Source organism: Hydra viridissima, unplaced genomic scaffold, assembly GCF_058129835.1.
Source record: "Hydra viridissima isolate aposymbiotic clone 2 unplaced genomic scaffold, HvirCarnegie_v1 scaffold_7, whole genome shotgun sequence".
Taxonomy (NCBI): Eukaryota; Metazoa; Cnidaria; class Hydrozoa; order Anthoathecata; family Hydridae; genus Hydra; species Hydra viridissima.
In genome coordinates this window covers 12,723,033-12,745,378 of record NW_028324306.1, presented here as the reverse complement: position 1 = coordinate 12,745,378, position 22,346 = coordinate 12,723,033, and the positions used below count along the sequence as shown (strand labels likewise).

General features: G+C 29.6%; 3 protein-coding genes and 1 pseudogene across 4 annotated transcripts in view; 3 read left to right on the top strand and 1 right to left on the bottom strand.

Moving 5' to 3' along the window:
• The first annotated feature begins 35 nt into the window (after positions 1 to 35).
• Positions 36 to 1,598, top strand: LOC149886176 (uncharacterized; annotated as a pseudogene). Its single transcript, XR_016454072.1, has 2 exons — positions 36 to 237; positions 989 to 1,598. The product of XR_016454072.1 is annotated as an uncharacterized LOC149886176 (transcript).
• Positions 1,599 to 4,449: 2,851 nt separating this feature from the next.
• Positions 4,450 to 5,762, bottom strand: LOC145184527 (uncharacterized). The gene is made up of 2 exons (XM_090093702.1): positions 4,884 to 5,762; positions 4,450 to 4,767 (listed from the first exon to the last, which is right to left on the bottom strand). The coding sequence occupies exons 1-2, from the start codon at positions 5,491 to 5,493 to the stop codon at positions 4,739 to 4,741; spliced, it is 639 nt and encodes a 212-aa protein (XP_089949828.1). The 5' UTR covers positions 5,494 to 5,762; the 3' UTR covers positions 4,450 to 4,738.
• A 1,229-nt stretch (positions 5,763 to 6,991) lies between these two features.
• LOC149886175 (V(D)J recombination-activating protein 1-like) lies at positions 6,992 to 8,382 on the top strand. Its single transcript, XM_090093380.1, has 2 exons — positions 6,992 to 7,195; positions 8,204 to 8,382. Exons 1-2 carry the CDS (start codon positions 6,996 to 6,998, stop codon positions 8,370 to 8,372), a joined length of 369 nt encoding a protein of 122 aa, XP_089949506.1. The 5' UTR covers positions 6,992 to 6,995; the 3' UTR covers positions 8,373 to 8,382.
• Positions 8,383 to 21,350: 12,968 nt separating this feature from the next.
• LOC145184235 (protein fuzzy homolog) overlaps positions 21,351 to 22,346 on the top strand; it is a 1,458-nt gene continuing 462 nt past the window's right edge. Inside the window, exon 1 of the mRNA XM_080059855.2 lies at positions 21,351 to 22,346. This exon is cut by the window's right edge and continues 462 nt beyond it. Coding sequence (XP_079915981.2) covers positions 21,425 to 22,346 — 922 coding nt within the window. The 5' untranslated portion in view covers positions 21,351 to 21,424.

The window sequence follows — 22,346 nt, the reverse complement described above, 5'->3', positions numbered from 1 at the left end:
TACTTAGACCATTAAAAACTATAGACCCGGCCTAAGCTCAATAATTCTAATCTTCAAGTGAAGCCAAAAAAAAAAGTTGGCGCATGACGTCAGTTTGTGGCAAAAACATTTTTGGATGATAAGTTTGCTCTTGCATTTGCATCATATTTTTTGATTATCATCAACTATGGTGCATTCTTGCTGTGCATATAACTGCAAAGAAAGACATAAAGCTGGGGCAGATATATCATTTCATGGGTAAGTGTTTATTTTGAATAAAAAATAATTTAATATGACAACTATGATGTTATTTATCTATTGATTATTTAATATGACTAAATATTATCATATTTAATATAATATAGAATATATATATATATATATATATATATATATATATATATATATATATATATATATATATATATATATATATATATATATATATATATATATATAGTAAGCTATAAATATGATGAGCTATTTATTTTTCATCCTAATTTATAATGAATGATTAATAGATGATTATATACATGATAAATGTTTATCTTTTATTAAATTATGATGAAAGATAAATGGCTTATCATATTTATACATAGTAGTCATATTAAGTCATATTGTTATGTCATAATAATAATTTTTGTTGTCCACTATTACTATTATTAACGACTCAATGGTATTTTTATTTTGGATTTCTGCAATTTCGGCCAATATTGATTTATCCTAGCATATGTTTTGATTTATGCTAATATTTGTTTGAAATGTTTTCATATTTTTATATAAATATTATTTGTTGTTTGAAACTAAAAAGTTCTTTTTTCTTGATAAGAAAGTAAACATAATACTATATAGAATATATCATAGTTTAGAACCACATCCATTATGTTTGCTATTATATTGCTAAATGTTATTACTAATATGTTGCTATAAACCATTATATTGCTATATGCTACTTTTTGATAAACATGCAAAAAAGTATTTTTATTTATTTATATGATTTATGTTACAGATTTCCAAAAGATTTATTGTTACAAAATAAATGGATTGCTGTCATCCGTAGAGAAAACTTTATTCCATCAAAAAGTTCAAAAATTTGTTCTAAGCATTTTACACCAGATTCATATGTTGTTAGCGGTTAGAGTTCAAAAAAGCAACTTAAAAAGGATGCTATACCAAGTGTTTTTAATTTTCCAAGTAGTTTGGTGAAGAAAATTAAACCTAGAAAACCTCCAGCTAAAAGAAAAATCACAAGTGAGAGTGAAATTAATATTAAAACAATAAAAGATGATACTTCATTTGAAACTACCCTTGAAACAGCCTCCTTAGACAGAGCCAAAAGACAGAGCTGCAATACCTTTAGGAATTTAAAAAAAACAGCCTTAGAACCTCCTCTAAAAAGGAGAAAATGTTACCTGAATGATTTTAAAAAACACCAGTCTTTTAATCTAGCATTAAAAATAATTTCAAAGCAAGAAAAAAAAATTAGAATTTTGCAACAACGAAATCGGCGACTTCTCAAAAGAGTATCTAACTTACAATCTTTACTTAAACATTTGAAGGAAATGCAAATGATTGACGAAGAATCCTCCCTTAAGCTTTCTGTAAGTGATATTTACTAAATATATAAAGTAACAATCTATGTGAACTTTCCATTCAAACTTTTTAATTAGGTATAGGTAATAATTCCTTAGATATTTTAAAGTTATTTAATTTTTTGTAGGACACAATGCCTGCTTCTACAAAAATTGTTTTTAAACAATTACTAAAATCCAAATGCACTAAAGAATATCCAATGGAGTTGAAAAGCTTTGCTCTTACCCTAAATTTTTATTCTCCTAGAGCTTATTCATATGTCAGAAAAACATTTACTAAAATGCTTCCTCATCCAAGAACACTTCAAAAATGGTATCAAAAAGTCACATGCGAACCTAAATTTCAATCTGAATAAATTAAGGTCTTAAAACTGAAAGTAGCAGAACTAAAAGAAAAAGGAAAATCATGTATCTGCTCATTAATGATTGATGAAATGGCAATTCATAAAAAAATAGAATGGGATGGTGAAAAGTTTTCAGGGTAGGTTGTGTTAATACAGTTATATATAAGTACAATTATATATGTACACAATAGTGGAAAGTTTGTGTTTGTTTAATCAAAAAAAATTTAATTATAATTTTAGGTATGTTGATATTGGTTCTGAACTTCAAACCGATTCTGAAGTTGAAGCAAAAGAAGCAGTTGTGTTTTTGATTAACAGCTTAAACAATGCGTGGAAGCTACCAATTGGCTACTTTTTAATTAATGGAATCTCAGGAGTTCAAAAAAGTAACTTAGTAAAAATGTGTTTAAAAATATTAGAAGAAGCTGGCGTTACTATAACAAGTTTAACTTTTGATGGTGCTTCGGCAAATATTAGTATGGCTAATCTCTTGGAGCTGATTTATCAGTTAACTCTACTTGTACATACTTTCCACATCCAGTTACAAAAAAAGCAATTTTTATTTTCATGGATCCTCTGCACATTTTAAAACTTATAAGAAATACATTAGGTTTGCACAAAATAATGTTTGATAGTAATAATGAACCGATAAAATGGGATTTTATTGAAAAATTAGTAAATATTCAAGAAAAGGAAGGCCTTCATTTAGCGACAAAAATTACAAAGAGACATATAAATTGGTTTCAAGAAAAAATGAAAGTCAAGCTAGCTGCACAGACATTCAGTCAAAAAGTTGCAAATGCAATAGAATATTTACGAGAAAGTCAGCACTTGAAGGATTTTGAAGACAGCAAATCAACAGAAAGATTTATTATTGCTATTAATAACATTTTTGACATCTTAAATAGCAGAAATTTGTTAGCAAAGAATTTCAAGTGTAGTTTACAACATTACAATAAAGAAACTATTTTCAAAAAAATAAAAGAGTCAATAGAGTATTTAATAACACTTAAATGTGCTAAAAATGGAGAACCTCTGCATTTAAGTCAAAGTAAAACAGGTGTTATTGGGATGATTGTAAGCCTGAAATCATATATGGGATTATGGAATTATTATGTTCAAAATGGTAATTATAGTCTTAGGTATATTTCAGCTTATAAACTATCTCAAGACCATTTGGAAGTTTTTTTCAGTGCTATAAGGAGCCATGGAGGATATAATAATAATCCCACAGCAAAACAGTTTCAAGCTGCCTACAAAAAATTGTTGATTCATACAAGTGTTTCAGGTTCTTCTCAGGCCAATTGTATTGAACAGGCACCATCAATAATTTTAGCAATGAGTTCTTCAAAAAATATTAAAATGAAAATGATCATCAGCTTATTGATCAACAGCTTATTGAAGATTTTGATAAAGAAAAAATTTGTGATGGCCATGAGTATGCTGTAAATAGTTTAAGTTATTCAAGAAGTTTATCATTATATGTTATTGATGTTGTGGAATATATTGCTGGATTTGTTGTAAAAAAAATTAAAAAAGTTTTAGATTGTGACATTTGCTTAAACTTAATTCAATCACAAATCCCAACTTCAACATTAATTAAAAAAAAGAATTACAGTGACATTAAACTATGCTTGGTTCAACCCTCCAAAGATGTTATTCACATGTAAAATTGCAGAAAGCGAAATCAGAATTTTTAAGGAAGAAAAGAGGTTGTTTCAAAAAAATTTAATGACAAAGTTAATTATTAATATTCTAATCAGTGTTCGTAGCTCTATTTTTATTGATAACAGAGAACATATGTTTGATAATGATGTTCAATCTAATCATTTGGTTAATTTAGTCAAAATGATTAGCTTTTATTATTGTAACGTTAGATTATACCACCAAGGAGAGAATTTGAATAAAGATTGGAAAAAACTTCGAAGTAAATTAACTAAAAGTATTTTATTTTGTGGTCAATAAATATATATATGAAACTATATTTTTACTGTCTATTCAAATCGAGTGTTTTTAATTGAGTAAAAAATTAAAAAAAAAAAAAAAGTAATAAATGTTTTTATTCTTTAAAAGAAAGTATTCAAAATATTTTTAATATTTTTGTTTCAATGGAAAAAAATTTCCTAAATAATTTAAACTAAAATCCTACATAAACAAAATCCTATTTTATACTAAAACCCTACATTATTTGCGTTTTTGCCACAAAGTGACGTATATGCGCAAAAAGTTTGGCTTCAATCAATTTCAAAAAGCCGCGTCTATAGTTTTTAATGGTCTAAGATTATACAGTATTGTGAAAAAGTTAAGAACCACAAAAAAAACAAATCGTAATTTATTTTTATTTTTAAATTTCTTTTTAACCGAATATATTTTTCTGGTAAAAAAAAAAATAATAATAAATTTTAGAAAATAGACAAACAAAATAAAAAATAATAATAGTGATAAAAACTTTTGAACAAATATAAAAAATGTATTTAAAGTTTTATAGGTAATTTTTATTTTAAAAAAATTGTGAAAAAGTTAAGAACCACAGAACAAGAAACGATAATTTTTACCTAATACCGCGTAATTCTACCATGAATTTTTAAGCACTCATTTATACGATTTGGCATTGAGTCTATTAAATTCTCTAAAATATGTTTGGGAACATTTCCAAGTATTGCTGGTAAAATATTGCGCAACTCCTCAAGGTTCCTTGGTGCTTTCTTGGCAATCTCTTTATCAAGCCAACTCCAAAGATTTTCAATGCAATTTAGATCTGGGCTATTTGGTGGCCAAGTTAGACGCTCAATATTTTTACTTTCGAACCATTCAGAGACAATTTTAGCCCTGTGACATGGTGCATTGTCTTGCTGAAAAATGAACGGAACGCTTTGCTCAAGTGCATCAATTGACGGTAACAAGTTGTTATTTAAAATATTGACATAATAACTAGAGTTGAGTCGACCATCAAATGATTTAAACATACCGAGACCATAATATGTCATGCAGCACCATATTCCAACCGACCCGCTACCTTGTTTTGTTCTTTGAACGATACAATCGTGATTATATTTTTCTGAAGGCTGCCTGCGAATCATAATTCGGTTTTTTCGGTTATCAACCTCGATATTCATCTCATCACTGAACATTACTGTCCTCCATTTTTGTTTAGTCCATTCTTTGACGCTTTGGCAAAATTTTTTTCGCTTTTTTATATGTAGTTTGGTAAGTCGCGGTTTTAGAACAGCTTTTTTCCATAACATATTGTTAGCTAATAGTTTCCTACGCACAAGTGATGCCGATGCTTGACGTCCATTTGAAAGCTTCCATTCCCTTCTTAATTCATGCGACGGCATGGTTCGATTTTTCTTTGCCAACCTGATTAAAAGGCGATCATCATTGGGTGTCGTCAAACGCGGTCTTCCAGAACGATGGCGATCAACGTAAGATTTCGTCTCTTTGAATCTTTTGATGATTTTTAGCACCGAACTATGTGATCGCTTTACTATTCTTCCAATTTCGCGAGCGGATTTACCTTCCTGGTGAAAATGCACCACTTTTACACGATCTTCATAGGTAATAGCTTTTCTGCTCATTTTTTCAAAAGGAAAGAATATTTTTTTGTTTGAAATTAAATACTTTTTTTAAAAGTATTTAAAAAAAATTAATTTTTTTCAAATGTTTTTATTGGTTCTTTGGTAATAACTCAGGTCATTAATAGAATATTTAAAAAAAAAGGGAAAAATAAATTTAAAAAGACGTTTCCGCCGCATTTCGCACCAAAAATTCTTTGTGGTTCTTAACTTTTTCACAAAAAAAATATAAAAAAAAATTAACACATAATATTTACTCCTTATTTTTTATAGGTTCTATTAACTTATTTTCAAAAAAAAAAATTTTTTTCTTTTTTCTCATGCTATATTTAATATGTTTGAAAAAAAAAGACTATTTTATTATCTATAGAATAAGAATTAATTAAATTTATTTGAAAAAAATATTTTTTTTTATTTAGTGGTTCTTAACTTTTTCACAAAACTGTATATACTAGATGTCTAACTTCGATCCGAAAAGTGAAGCCGTGGAAGCCATTTCTAATACGGGGAAAAACATGCATTTTAAACTTTTATTTCGCACGTCGGATCAAGGACGTATTAATAGATGGACGTTCAACGCATTGTTATAGATCAAAGGTGCCGCCAATTAGCCAAAAACTATGCGTGTTACCGTCAATTTTCTAAATTCATGATTCAGATACTCCGACTTCTACTCGTCAAATTTCCGTCAAAAAACCTCCCTCAGTAAACCCATTATAATTATGCATTTACTGAAGCTTATGGTTATAAAAGACAAAAAAATTAATCAAGAATAGTTCACATATCTGAAAAAGGTTGATTTGAGCTATGAACTTTGCTTAATAAAAATTTAGCTGTGTTTAAACTTTGACGTCTAAAACTAGGCTTTTGCAAAAAGGCTATGTTTGGTTTACTAGAATGGATAGAGTAAAGTGAAACAAATTTTCCTTATTAAATTGAACCTGCTATGATATAGTTTAAAGGTCGAAAAAGATATTTTTAATGCTCTTTTCACCCCACTCTCAGATTATGCTTCCCACTTTAAGGTTAAAATCAGAGAGTATTTCTTATTTTTGTCGGAAATGTCGAACTTTTTTGCCTCGCTTTTTTTTTCTCTTGAATTTGTGATTTTTTTTTTCGTGAACGACCTAGTTAAAAAATTTACCTAAACTGCATTTTGTCTGAAGGTATTATAACTAAAAGCATCTTAAAGTTCATAAAATACTATTCGTTTCAGGAGTTGGAAAGATATATAAAGTATGTATTTTTAATGAGCATTTTTGTTTAAGCATTTTTAAACTGTCATGTAGAGCTACTTTAAGTTATAATGATCTTATTTTTTTAATTATTACTGTTGTTACTAATAGTAACAACAGAAATAATAAAAATGATAAGACCATACTTTTAGTTGCATATTCTTGAGCCTTCTACAAGTGATGTATAGCCTTATTTTTAACCTTTTCTAAATATTATATCAAAAGAAGTAATTTTATATTCATATTTATTATCTCATTACAGGATAAATAATGAGTCTTCATGAGGAATATTTAAAACATTTATGTAGAATGTGTGGCTGCATAATAAAGCAGGATAGTCACTATCAAATAAAACCTGTTGTTATCTATAAACAAGCAATTCTTAGCTTTTACAAGCTGGATACAACCTCAGACTATCAAAAAGTTCATCCTGAATATTTATGCAAATCATGTTATATGGTCTTATACAGGTTAGATTTAAAATCAAAAAAAGGCTTTGAAGTTGAGAGGAATGATAAATTCTTCACTTTTTCTGAACACACAAAAACCTGTTATGTATGTAACACACTCACAAGAGTTGGAAGAAATAAAAAAGTACATGCGATAAGTATTCATCAACATTTAAAAGCATTTGCATCAAAACATGGTTTTGACTGTTACAATGAAAATAAGAAAAATTATTTTGTAATAGTTAAAATCAATAGTTATTGCCAATCAAATGGCATGTGGAGACTAATTGTTTTAAATCGTGAAGTGCCATTATCCATTAACATTAACAAATCTCTTCCAGATCAACTAAATCTTCAATCTGCTAATATTATATTCTCCAACATTTCATGCATAAACATCTGTAAATGTAATAATGACTTCCACTATCTTTTTTTCTAATCAGAAAGAAATTTTCTGATTTTAAAAATTTCCGAAGCACATCAAATGAGGATGTTGGAATAATTGAAACGAGAGAAGGTAATACAGTTGAAAACTTGAAAGTTATTAGACATAAAGGTTGTTCATTAATATGTTTAGAAGTCTGTTGTGATTTTAGCACCATCTACCATACTAACTTGGCTGTAATGGAACCCAGGTTAAAGAGAAATGTCAACCATCTATTACCTTTAACTAGCCATTTTTTAACTGTGTACATTTTCTTACACCAGTATATGTAAAAAATGTAATAAAGACAACTTGCAATCTTCTATATGGAAGTTTAATAGTACATTACAACAATTTACAGTTTTGAATAATTTCTAAAATCAAAATTAAGAGTTATTACAATATTTTCATAATCTGGGAGTATTTGCAAATATAAATTAGCACCCGTTTAGGCGTTAAGCTCCACAACATGTGAGTATAAGCACACCTTTAGTGGCAATGTAACATTTCTTTTCATGCTTTTTAAAATTCGGTTCTCTAAGATATTTATTGTAACATTTCAGACAGGTAAATTTAGTTATTAAGCGTTTTTCTGTTTTTTTCAGCATTTTGGTTTCTTCTGCAATCAGCTTCTCTGTAGGAATTGCTGGTGGTATGAGCTCCAATTCAAAATCCTCTGATAACAATTCCGCCAACTCTTCAAGATCTATCTCAATAAAATCATCCACAACTAATTCAATTTGGTTATCAATATTTTTAAGCAAAAAAGAATAATCTTGATTAATAGCAAAGTTTTCTGTCATACTCATTTTATGTATCGATGCTCAGTAAAATACTTTTAAAAATATTTTTATTAGATAGTCGAGACCATCTTTTTCCGACGTCGAAAAAAATTAAAATACTCCCCGGTTTCGCAATCATCACCTATTGTTTCGCTTTTGTTATCTAAACAAAGCGTAACACGCATATCTTTTTTATGAAACAATGCGTTGAACGTCCATCTATTAATACGTCCTTGGTCGGATATAGCTTTTGCCCTTATTACAAATGGCGGATTCATTTTCTAAACAAAAAAGCGGCTTCACTTTTCGTCTAATAAAATCCCGCAAGTTAGACATCTAGTATATATAATATATCATTGGTATTTTATAGGTGCGTGCATTTCTGCCATTTTCGGCACCGATCTTAAAGATATGGTTATTTCCTGCTCGGCCTTCAACTATAAAACAAGATTTAATAAAGGTTGTTTGATTTCTTTTCATAAATTTCCTTTAAATGATCAAAATCTTTGTAAAAAGTGGGTAATGGTGACTTAACGTTTACAATTTACACCTAGTAAATATAGTCGAATCTGTAGTAAACATTTTAAATTGGAAGATTTTAGGTGCAAAAAGAATGGGAAACAGGTGTTGAAAAAAATGTTGCCTTCAATGTTTGACTTTGATTTATTGTTGAATTGTAGGAAAAATAACAATGTCTTTTATCTTGAATAAAAAGATAAAAGAGGTTACAACTACTAATGCTGTAAACAAAAAATTACTTAAACAAAATTCTCCAAAAAATTTTTTTCTCAAAAAAAAGATTAAATATTAAAACAAAAATTTAAACGAAAAGATAAAAAAAATTGATTCACTTAGCATAGTTATTAAAAGATTAGAGAAACAAAACATTATTTCCAATGATGTCGCCGAAATACTTCAAAATAACTTTTCTGGTCTGACTCTAGAACTTCTGAAATCCGAGTTAAAAAATAGAGGCCGAAACAAGAAGGGTTATAAATACTCTGAAGAGGTTAAAAAATTTTCTCTAACACTGCAATTTTATTCCCCAAGAGCATATGAATTTGTTAAATCTACTTTCTCATTGCCTGCAGTAAGCTCACTTTCAAATTGGACTTCCTCTGTCAATTGTTCACCTGGATTTTTTGAAGATGTTTTAAAGTTTTTACAAAATAAGACCTTAGAGGATTCATCATACAAAGATTGTGCATTGTTGTTTGATTCTATGCATATCATGGCTGCTCTGCGATATGATAATATTGCTAGATCAAATGAAGGTTTTGCTAGTTTTGGAATTAATATTCAAGCATATAACCCAGATAAGTTAGCAACTGAAGCACTTGTTTTTATGGTTGTTGGATTGAAAGGTCATTGGAAATGTTCTATAGGCTACATATTATGTGATAAAATTTCAGCAACAGATTTAAGTCTTATTACAAATGTTTTAAATTTATGCGCTTCTCATAATTTGAATGTTTGGAGTGTAACATGTGATGGATTTGTTTCAAAATTTAATGCCATGAAGAATCTTGGATGTTTATTTGGTAGTAAAATTAACAAGATGTGTGGTAGTTTTATCTATCCTGCATATGATCATCATATATATTGCATCCCTGATCCTTGCCATATGCTCAGATTAGATCGAAACTCTCTGTGTAGCATTGGTATCTTTGTTGATGAACAAAATCGATATATTAAATGAGACCACATTAAAGCATTGCATAAACTACAAGAGGAAGAAGGACTTAAGTTTGAAAATAAACTTGGCAATTACCACATTGACTTTAGACAAGTGACTTGTTAAACTCTAAAAACATCTTTGAAAAAGGATCTAAGAAACCTTTGTTTCTAAATGAAGCTCCAATTTGGGTTGAAACCATTAAGAAATCTGTAAATTACTTACTTAACTTATCAGACATATCTAAAACTTCTTTAATTAAACACAGAAGAAAAACATTTGTACTTGGTTTCATTGTAGCAGCCACAACTGTTAGAGATTTATCACTTAACCTTTTATCAAGACTTGAAAATCCTTTTAAATTTATTTTGACATAAAAACTGTCACAAGATCACATTGAATTGTTATTTGCTTGTCTAGAGGAAAAAATAGTTTCAATAACAATCCAGATGCAGGTCAGTTAAAATCTGCTTTAAAAAGAGTTTTATCAAGAAACTCCATCATAGGATCAAAATTTAGCAACTGCCTTACTTTTGACCTAAAATTTTCAGGCTCAATCTTTTTTTTAAAGTGGAGTGAAGTAAGATCACTTCTTATTGAACAAAATACAATATCTACTGAGGATTCTAACTATTTTAAAGACCTTGCTGGTTGTCTTTCATCAATCTCTACTTCAATATATAAGGAAGCTATACTTGGATATAAAGCAGGGTTCATTGTAAGAAAACTATATAATAAAATTGGATGTCTGACTTGTGCAAATAGTTTAATTTCTCTGCAGGCTATGTCCACTGATCATGAGTATTCTATATTTCGCAATTCATCATGAAAAATTTTGTAACTTTTAAAAATTGTGGTGGTTTGATCTTTCCATCCTGTAGTGTTTTTAAGATTGTCCAAAAATGTGAGCATATTTTTAAAGTTTTGGTGTGTGGGACAGACCTTCAAAATTTAAAAATATCTTCAAAAAAAAATCTAAAAAACTTGGTGGTGCACTTCATAAATCAAAAGCTTGCAAATGATGCACTGTTTACTGAATTGAATATGCATGATTTAGAACATGAGACCTTGAATGAAGACATGCATTCTTCACAGCTTTTGAAAAAAATTATAGACAATAATTTAACATTGCGTCTTTACTCATTTGGTCAGCTGTACACTAGAAATCAATTGCATAAAGGAAAGATTGGATTACGGCAACAATCCAATAAGCTTGTTTTGTTTAAAGGTTTATAAAGGTTTATAAGGGTATGAAAAATATTAAAAATTAGTTTAGACTTTACATTAAAAATGGCTGTCCATGTTTACTCAGTTGATGAAATTATTTTATACTTTATGGTAAAAATGGCTGTCCATGTTTACTCAGTTGCTGAATTCATAAGTTTCACTACTGGTATATGGACCAGTAGTTCAAATGAAAGCTTCATGAGCCTGACAGGTCACTGTTTAGACAATACATTTAATCAGAAAACTGTTGTACTTAGAGTAGCTCCATTTTCTGAGAGGCATACAGCAGCAAATATTGCTGAATTGATTGAAGATATTATGGCTGAATTTAAAATATTACCTTCAAAAATTCATTTAATTGCTAGAGATAATGGTGCAAGTATTGTTAAGTCTATTAAAAATAGCCCATATGATAGTTTGCCTTGTTTTTTACACACACTGCAATTAGTAATTAATGAGTGTATTTTTGAACAAACAGTAGTCAAGAATGTCATTGCAAACTGCCTTTCAGCCATTCTCCCCAAGCTGTCCTAAACTTAAAGCTCTTCAAGAAGCAAACAATGTTCCTAAGCACAAACTTATTCAAAATGCTCCAACAAAGTGGAATAGGACCTATCATATGTTAAAACGAATTTATGAACAAAGGAAACCTCTAACCATATATGCACTTGAAAATGGTAAGCTTCCTTCATTAAATGCAAACAAATAGGTGATTATTGGACAGTTTTGTGTTTTGCTAAAAAATTTCCACAAAACAACAGTTCACTTGAGTGAAAGAAATTCTCTTGTCTTAGATATTATACCACAGATATAGTTTTTGAAACATTTCATTAATAAAGCTTCAATTGATGACAACTAATTTAACTAATTTAATGGAGAGTAGATTAAACAATATACTGATAACTATAACATCATCTTGTCAACATTTGTTGATCCCAGATTCAAATTAAAAATGTTCAAAAATGAAAACACCTTTTCAACTGCTAAAACAAGTATTAAGAACATAACCATTCAACTTATTAAAACCCATGAAAATATAAAAAAACATCAAAGTTACTGAAAATGATTGGTCTGCAGCTTGTGGCATTGAAAATATTGACTCAGAATATGAAAATAATGGTACAGTACTAAATGAATACAAAGATATAGTAGAAATGGGTTTTGACAATTGTTTTGAAGAACTTGTAGGATTTAGTTCTAAACAAATCTGCCGAACACAAACTTTAACTTCAAATGAAACTTTATTAAACGAAATTCAACTCTACTCAAATGAAGACCTTATTGACCAAGAAAGCAATCTTTTGTTGTGGTGGAAATCACAGAAAACCAAAATTCCACTATTAGCAAAGCTTCCTTTAAAGTATTTAAGCTGCCTACCGTCTTCTGTGGAGAGTGAAAGGCTTTTTAGTATTGGTGGAAAAGTATATACTGCAAAGAGAAATAGCTTAACAGGAGTTCATGGTGAAATGTTAATATTTATGAACTATAATATGAGAAATTAAAAATATTTGATTTTGTACATATTATTATAATTAGTATAGTATAATTCTTTTAGAAGTATCTATGATCTATCTTTTCATGAAATATAATTTATTTAGGAGTTTAAAAGCTTTGAATCAATGAGGAGGTCATAGGAAAAAAATAATGTCATGAAAAAAGTATAACTGTAGAATTAGAAAATTTCAGGAAAAAAAATTTGGAAAAATAATTAAAACTCTATTTCTGAGCTATAGCTCAAAAATAAAAAAAAGAATGCCTCCCAATGCCTTAATCAAAATTTCAAAGCATATTCTTTTGTGGATTTGAGGGTTGCGCAAATAAAAGAGTATCGTCAGCCGGGGTAAATTTGGTCAGTTTTGGCAATTTTTCTTAAACATCTCTAATTCTTATTATTTTTTTTAAAGTAGTAACATTATAGGTTTTGGCTATAAGCCTCTTTATTTATTTTTTTAAATTTTTTTTATTACAAATATTTATTTTTAAACGCCGAAAAGTGACCAATGTTACCCCAGGTTTTTATCATGTTTGATCAATAATACCCCTGCTATGGGGTAACATTGGTCACTTTTTGGAGTTTTAAAAAATCATCAGTCCTTAAACACTTAGAGAAACATGAAAAGAACATTTAAATGGACAAAAAATTTTGCAACAAGCTCCCTGTTATTGTGCAAGAGTCATTAAAAGTCATTTTTTAATAGGTCATTATCGTCATCTGAGGATGATGACACTTGTTCCACTCTTGCCCTTTTCTTGTTATTCTTGGTGTTACTATTATTTTTGATGTGGTAGGAGTTGTGTTATTCACCAGATCTTGCGGTGTCATCGCTTTGCCAGGTGTGATCTTTTTTCCTCTGGTGCACTTTGTTTTCCCATCCTATCCACAATGTTTCACTAATAGACCTACAATAGCTTCATTGAATACCTCCTTAACAGTACTACCGGTACCTCCTCCAATGTCTTTGTTAACCTGTGGCAAACGCTTCATGACCATTTTTTTATCGAAGGGAAATATTCCACTAACCTTGAAGTCTCAAATTATCACTTTTCAATTGACGTTGCAGTAGAGCAGTAAGACCGGGGAACTGATTTTTTGGTATTGATTCTTTGATGCGCGATTCCCTTCGCCAATTTACTAGTATCCTTCGCCATTCTATTTTTAGCAGACGGAAAACAGCAACGTCCAGCGGTTGAAGCAAATGAGAAGCGTATATTCCGAACTGTTGACTAAGGGTCTGCGTCTCGGAATCGTTTTCTCGAAATGAACCGGGAAAAGCGTAACGAGACGAGAAATTTCCCGGAAAAAAATAACGAGACAAAGGAAACAATTATCCCGGAATAAAAATATAAATCGGGACATAAATTTTTTCTCGGAATTTAAAAACTGTGTCCCGGATAATTACGAAACGTTACGAGACAGATCAATTATATTAACTAGATATCTAACTCGCGCTTTCGCAGCGAAGAAAATTTTTTGCCAGCCAGAAATGACGCACAGTGATTCAAAACAACAACAAAAATGGTACTAAACCCCTCACAATTTTTTGATAAATATAGCGCCCTTTTTTAAATAATATTAAATTAGAATGATCATTTATTTAAAAAGTAAAAGCAGTATTTTAATAAAACTTACATTTTACCTTTTTATGGTTAAAATAAATTAAAAAATTTAATATTATTTTCAAAGAAATCTAAAAAATGAGAGATTTTTATTTTGTAAAAATGGAGAACTTTTAATCTAAATTAAAGTCTATATTTATAGTGAAGATAATCTTATAACTTTATATATTTTTTGAAGCAATACAAATGTCAATGAACCCATAAAAACCTTGTCTTCCGCCATTTTTTAACAGTGGTTTATTATATCAAAATAAATGAAAATGGCGGAAAACAAGGTTTTTATGGACTAATTGACATTTGTATTTCTTGAATTTGAGTTTTTTACTTGTATGACTTGTTTCAACATATCAAATATAGTTTCAAGAAACATATTTTTATCATCATATGCTACTTAGAAATTTGTTAAAATGTTTTAATTTGAATAACGATTTACTATTCAAGAAGTGCTAGATATTTGAAATAGCATTACTTAACAACTTCAGTATTTCCTGTATAATATACAAGTAACATTATTTACTTAAACATTATATGGAACGTCATGTGATAATTGTCAAAGAAGTTATAACATACAATGTTAAACAGTGTAAAGTGAAAAATAACATAAAGTACTCAAAAATGTTTCTGATATATGTTAATGATTTTAAAAACAACAACAACAAAAAGGTTAGATCTTATCCCGAATATACGTGAATTAGGAGTGGGTAATTTATGAATTTGGAAGGATTTACTTAACGAAATCAAATAAAACTGAAGAAATTAGCAAATAGAGCATAAATTAATGCTACTTTAGATAGATTTAATTCAAAAGTGAAGAAAAAAACTAAAACAATGTGGTAGAAAAAATGATTCTTTTAAAGAAAAAGAATACCAATGGCTTCAAGAAAATCTTATGACCATTAAAAGTAGCCATTTTGGTTCTGGAAAACCCCATAAACAATGGGTGGTCCTTGGAGAGCAATGGAAAAGAGAAAAAATAAAAGAACTAGGTATTGAAATCTTGCTCTATTGTTAGTCTCTGCAAGAATTAAACTTTTTAAAAAAAGTCAAATGTTTTATGGATCAAAAAAGTTAAAGACACTTTGGATAACCTTTCCCTTAAATATGAGTGTAAAACAAACTCTTGCATTAGAAGTGAATACTGACCTCAGCGGTAAACAATACTAAATGATCAGAAACTTAGCCCTCGGACACATTTATCCCCTTCTTCCAACATATTTTAGTGAAAAGATTTAAATACTATCCCAAAAATATATTTTTTCCCCTGATTTTAGTTGCTACCATTAACTTTTACAAAGCTGTGTTTATGTAGATGGTATAACAATATCAATAATAGCAGCTGAAATAAATAATGGTAATTGTGCCAGAAATTCATTAAATTTTATATTAAGGATTAACTAGTATGTCTCGTTATGTCTCGTTATGTCCCGTTAAAAAGATGTAAATTCCGGGAAATTGTAAAGTTCCTATTTTCTCCGGGACATCTCGTCTCGTCTCGGTATCGTCCCGGATTTCGACTGAAAATTGAAAATTGTCTCGAATTTTATCGCTAATCGGGACAAAGCTTTTAGGATCGTCTCGTCTCGTCTCGATTTAAAAAAATAACGAGACGCAGACCCTTACTGTCAACTAGCCTTTCTCACGCTCATTCTTCAAGTTAAACATTCTTTCATTGCATTGGACAACGTTTCTTGACAGTATGTAGTTGCATATGCTCTTGAACCAGGCTTTCGCTTATATTTCCTCGGCATTTTCACCGGCTAAGAATCTAAATGGTTCAATAAATATATCAGAAATGTCAAAAAACGCCAAATTAAACTCAATGTAGTCTACGAAGTAACTGCACTATATTCACAAAAACTGTTGAGATACCAAAATTGTTGATATAATAGTTTATGTATATTGTTGGTATCTCTAACAAAATTAAAACATGTTATCTTCGTTAAATTTTAGGAATTTAAAAAAAATCAACAACTGAACAAAGTTAACCCGGTTGACAGTACCATTTTGAATACTATTTTAACAGGCAAACATTTTTAACGCCATACGGCGTTAATAAGTACAGCTTTTTTAACGCCGTAAGGCGTTAAAAAAGTTGTAATTATTTTGCGCAAGCGCAGATTTCACAGTTAATAAACTTTTTTAACGAATAGCTTTTTTAACACAACACCGGCTTTAAAAACTTTAAAAACTTGCTTAACTTTTTATTACGGAATTTTGGTGAAGTTTGACATCTAATTAATATATATCATTGAAAATCTGTGACCATTTTTTCACCGCGTACTCGAGGTAGAGGTGTCGTAAGGATGGATTTTTCTCGTCATTTTTTTAGAATTTTATATTAACTTAGATAATATTTTAAAAGTAGAGTGTTGTAAGTTTATTGCAATTTTTTTTTTTTTTTTTTTTTTTTTTTTGCAGTTACTAACGTTTTTAGTGATTTCATTGCTATTGAAAACTTCATTCCTGTTCTGGAAATGAATTGACATTAAAGAGATGATGGTTTTTTTTTTCTAACTTTTGAATCAATTTTATATATCTATTTTCTATGTACCTGCCAAATTTCAATAAAAAATAATGACACACCCATATTTTATTTTTGCACGCAGTAAAGGTACCAAATATTCTTCTGTGGGAAAGGTTGGGGGGGGGGGCGGGATTCACGATTATGAGCATTTTGTATATGTGACTTTTTATTCATTAAAAAATTGTTTTTTTTAGATAAATGAAACTTCATATAAAATATTGGTGATTTTTTTAAAATTATTCAAAACATGATTTACACACAAACAGACAAAAAAAAAAACCATATTCTGTTATTAGTTGATAAAAATATAACCGAAGCAAAGTAATGCGCTAAAAACTAAACAGTGAAGTTCAATTATAAAACCACCGTAAGCCGAACGCTAATTTTTTAAGTTGGTTGCAGTTTTCTTAAGCATTCCTTATAATGAATTTTTGTCACTTAAATGGGCATAACTTTTAGTAGAATCATTAGTTCTTTATGAAATTTTCACCATTGTAATACTGATTTAAAGCTCTTTACAGTTATATATAATAATTAAATATTTGAATAGTTTAAAAATTTTGCACACGTACCTACATTTTACAAAGAACAGTGCAAATCGCGGATCTGACGACAATAGTTTTAAAAAAATTACCCAAGTACGATCGTCAATCTATTACAGAAAGAAAGTTGTTATAGCCATATCAGCGATCTGACCGAAGTGCTTAAAATCTGGGTCAGCATTAAATTGCTTTTACAAGATCAGCGATCTTAATAAAAGACTATAAAATTGTATTGATTGGAATCGTGCTAAGAAGATAACTTTTAAAACAAAAAAAAATCATTATTCAAGATGGCGAATATTAGCGATTTGTTGTATATTCTTGCACTTACAACTTCAGATTAAAGCACTTTCCATTGATTTTGAGACCAATATTTTTATACGATTCTTAATCAGCTAAAAATTCTCTATCAGAATCAATCATAAAAATAAGGGGGGAGAGGGGGGAGAAAAACTAGTAGTGCCATCTCTTTTGGGAACTATAGAATATATTAATACTTTAAGGTTGTTTTTAATTAAAGAATTTACTTTACTTAAAACTTCTGTACCTTAACTTCCAAAAAAGGTTGAAGCAGAAATGTATGCCCAAGCACGTCCGCAGATCAACTAAACCATTATTTTAATAAACCCAAAATTACAGTAGAACAGTCCCATACAGCTACGCCGAAAAACATCAAAAGGTTGTTAAATCAGCGAGTTTTAGATATTTTTTGAAAGCATATATGTTGAAATTTTCTCAAAGAAAAATAGAACCTTTAAACTAATTTGTTTCCTCAGAAATTTAGCACCAATTTTTGAAAAAGCTTAGAAATCGGACCATAAAAACCATACGATTGATAACTCGAGAACTGCATGACCAATTTTGACAATCAACCCCCTGATGGAAGAGATGTTAAGAAGTACTTTTCTAAATATAAATATGAAAGATTTTTCGAGGTCTCCAGAGGGCTTTACTATAATTTTTTTTAAACTTTTATCAACATTTACCAATTTGGTACCAATTTTTTGGTCATTAAAAATTGTGTTCGAAGACCCCTAAATGCTACCGAAAAATACTTTTTGGATTATGCTCCCATGTAGAAATGAAAGCAATTTTCTACTAATTTGTAATTACTTTTGATAAACTGCACGACCTGGACAACTAAAGTTCCTGCCATTTCTACTTGGGTGCATGATTTCTACATGGGACATGACAGTAAGGTTTTTTCTGACATTTTTGAGATAATTTTAATCTCAGAGTATATAATGGATGCAAAGATAATCTACACATTAAAAATTTGTTTCTTTTTAAATTCTTACTTTTTATCAATACTTGATTTCATAATTTTATTGTACGTAATTTCATTTTAACTACTTTATTCAAAACTATTGTCATTTTGAAATTGCTCTTCGATGACTGCAAGGTCCTCCATTATTTCTATTTCAATATTAAAGGAAGTTTGTGCGGTAGCAGATGGCACATTGTTTTCTGATTCACAAGTTACTAAAAACCCTTTAACCGTCTCAGGCAATTCTAAAGATTTTTTAGTTTTTTTTTTGTAGCGCATTTACAAATGAATTGAGCTGAGCTTAGGATCAGATGATACAATTGTTCTATTAAACACATCTTTCAAATTTGCTTCTCGGCTTCTTTTTCTTGCGTGGAACTCTCTATACCGTCTATATAATTTGTTACTGGATTCTAAAGCTTCCTTCCACAACATACCTAGAGGAATAGAAGGATATATGGTTGCTAACATTTTATACCACGGGAAGAGGTCTAAGTTTCTACAGTACTGGTCAATTCCAATAAACTGTAAGCAAGTAATTGACCTTTAGCTGGGTCAATTACTTGCTGACAGTTTATTGGAATCAAGGTATTTTTAAAGTTAATAATAAACTCTTCAGGAATTTTTAATACCTCACTCAATATTTTTGGGTCAGAAAATGGAATTCGGCAAGCATTACCGGTTGTACTAGTACCTGCTCCACCTGCTCTCACTATCTCTCTGAACTCCTGTCTTATTCTATCCTGATCCAATTTCTTCCCTTCATTGTTCTGTTGTTGAAGATGTTTTTGAAACTTCCATATTTTAAACTGCAGCCAATATAAAGTGTGCAAAAGGCATTCCAAAAATCTCATCTACGCATGCAAACTGAAGTTCCGAAACGCAACCAACTTTTTTTTGACTTGTAGCCTTTTGCAAACTGTCTTTTGTCACTCATTTCGTTGGGAGAGGCACCACAGTTTGGGCAGCATTGCATTGAAGACTTATCTGTCATATAAACCAAAATTTGCTACCAATCATTGACATTATGAAGTCAAAGTTAACTAAAACAAATTTACCATTTGGCAGACGAATTTTAAGTGGTACTAATTTTGCCATTTCCTTTCCTACATCTGCTTTCGTTCTAAGAACGACCTCCTCACATTCTTCTAATAAACTCCGAAACGATTGGTCTGCAAAACCTCACACTTTAAGCCATTCAGTTTTTTCAGAAAATATTATTTCTGTTATTGTATGCTGATAATTCGAGAGGTTAGAATTATTTTGTTCTATCTCCAAGTTTAAACGTTGGGAGAAAGTTTTTGATTTTTTTTAAAAGTAAAAATTGTTTAAAGTTTTAGCTTTTATCTTTAAAGAAATAATAGTTTATGCTTTAAATAATTTATGTTTAAGCAAATTATTTAGAAAAACATTTATAAAATAATGCGTATTTTAAAAGTTATTATTACTAACTAAAATTAATAACTCATTTTTTCCCAACTTTTAAAATTGGAGATAGAACAAAATAATTCTAACCTCACGAATTGTAGCGGTGTTGTTTTTGTAATCAATAAGTCGGAATCCTGTTTACCACTTTGTGAAAACTTCTAATTGTGATTGACTGAAAATTCCATCTTATCCCAAACTAAATAATTCTAACCTCACGAACAAAATAATTCTAACCTCACGAATTGTAGCGGTGTTGTTTTTGTAATCAATAAGTCGGAATCCTGTTTACCACTTTGTGAAAACTTCTAACTGTGATTGACTGAAAATTCCATCTTATCCCAAACTGCTAATCAGCACTAAATTTTCAAACTCCTTGTTTTTAGCATCCAAATATTCCAAAGTTTCTGCACTTATCATCCCAACATTACATTTTGCAGAGTTATCTATCAAACCTTCCAATTTTACTTTAACTTTTGTTTCACTGACTTTGATGTCTTCTTTGAGTAGTATACAATCATCCATCGCTTTTGTAGCGGTTGGCCAACTTAGATAACAATGAGGATACGCTTGCTGAAATGTTTCATACTGGTCTCTGGAAACATTAGTGCTGACAATAATTTCCAAATCTCCTTGCATGATAGACGCTTGAAACTTTGTAAACTTGTGCGCATACCAATTGGTATAAAGTATACTAACTTACATTAAAATTCTGGTTAAAATAAAAAGATTATAGAGAGGTTTTTCAAAGTAAGGCTATTAAAATTTGAATTTCTGAGCACGGAAACATTTCTACTTTCGCCCTAAATGGATTGAACTATCGGGTCACTAGAAAATTTCCTATAGCAAAATTATCGGCTAACGTCAAAAAAAAAAAAAAAAAAGGTTCGACTAACTTCGTTTAGTACGGAAAACAATAACATGCTGTTTTCCTGCTCTAGCCTGCTTATAACTTTTAGTAATTAACAAATTTAACGATAAACATGTGAATTACTAAAAAGCGAAGAGTATTCCCATTAATTTGTTACTTATTATCTGTTATTTGATAATTACTGATATGCATTGATTCCTTATTAAAGCGTTCTTATATTGTATAAAAAGCTTCATCAATAAAAAAAAATCGTTTTTTTATTTTTATATTTAATAGCAATTTTTTAAACATGTAAAGCTAATTTTTGTAATACAAATTATAATCCAAATGTTTTGCACTACAATATCATCCAGCTTTATCTCATTTGTAAGGTTTTATAAAAGAGTAAAAAATTAAATGAGTTCAGCTTTGTATCATTTGTTTTGTATATCCTTGGATGGAATACCCTTGTTTACACATAGAAGTGATGGCTTACCAGCAACACCTTTTCCTGTTATTGGTGCAATAAATGGAGTTCATATGTATGCAGGCAGCAATGGTTTTGAGCTTGTTAGTACCAATACAGGAGATGCCAATATTGTTTGGAAAGAATATCATTCAATGAAACTTATTTTAACATTGTATTCTAAAGACTGCTCACATCAAAGGCTATGCAAACTGTTAGATAATATTTATCATGGTTTTGTAATGACAGTTGGTTTGACTTCTCTTTCAAAAATTTCAAATGTTGAAAAACTGAAGAAAAAGTTACGGACATGTTTTCCTTTGGTTTCTTCACTATTATGTAAGCAAAAGACTTTAAATAATACAACAAACATGGTTGATTTATGCCTTGTTTCTGAGCGGACTTTACTTCAAAATCAACTCAATACTTTTATTCAAGAAAGTTCTTGTGAACTAGGTTGTTTATTATTACATGAGAAAGTAGTTGCTGCAACTGAAAGTTTTTGGCAAATGGATAGAGTAGATGCTCTTTTTATTCTTTTATATCAAGAGTCATTAAGTAATATGCTGTCAGCAAGTGATACTCCTATTTTTTTACCAGTTTGTAGTCCTGATGTCCCTCATCGATTAGTTATCATTAATTTATTAGAACATATAAAAATTGTATTAGTTTGTGGCTCATTACCAACACTGCCTGAAATATTAAAAAGTTACTTGCACAAATACTGGATGCCATTAGTTTCAACATTAAAAGAGTCTTTAATGTCCTACCCCAGAAATTTCCCAAAAGAAATTAAACTAGATTCCTTTGTTCTAAGTTTTATGTTGCTAAATGTTATAGCAGAGATGTCTTGGTCTTCCTTTTTCCCTCATG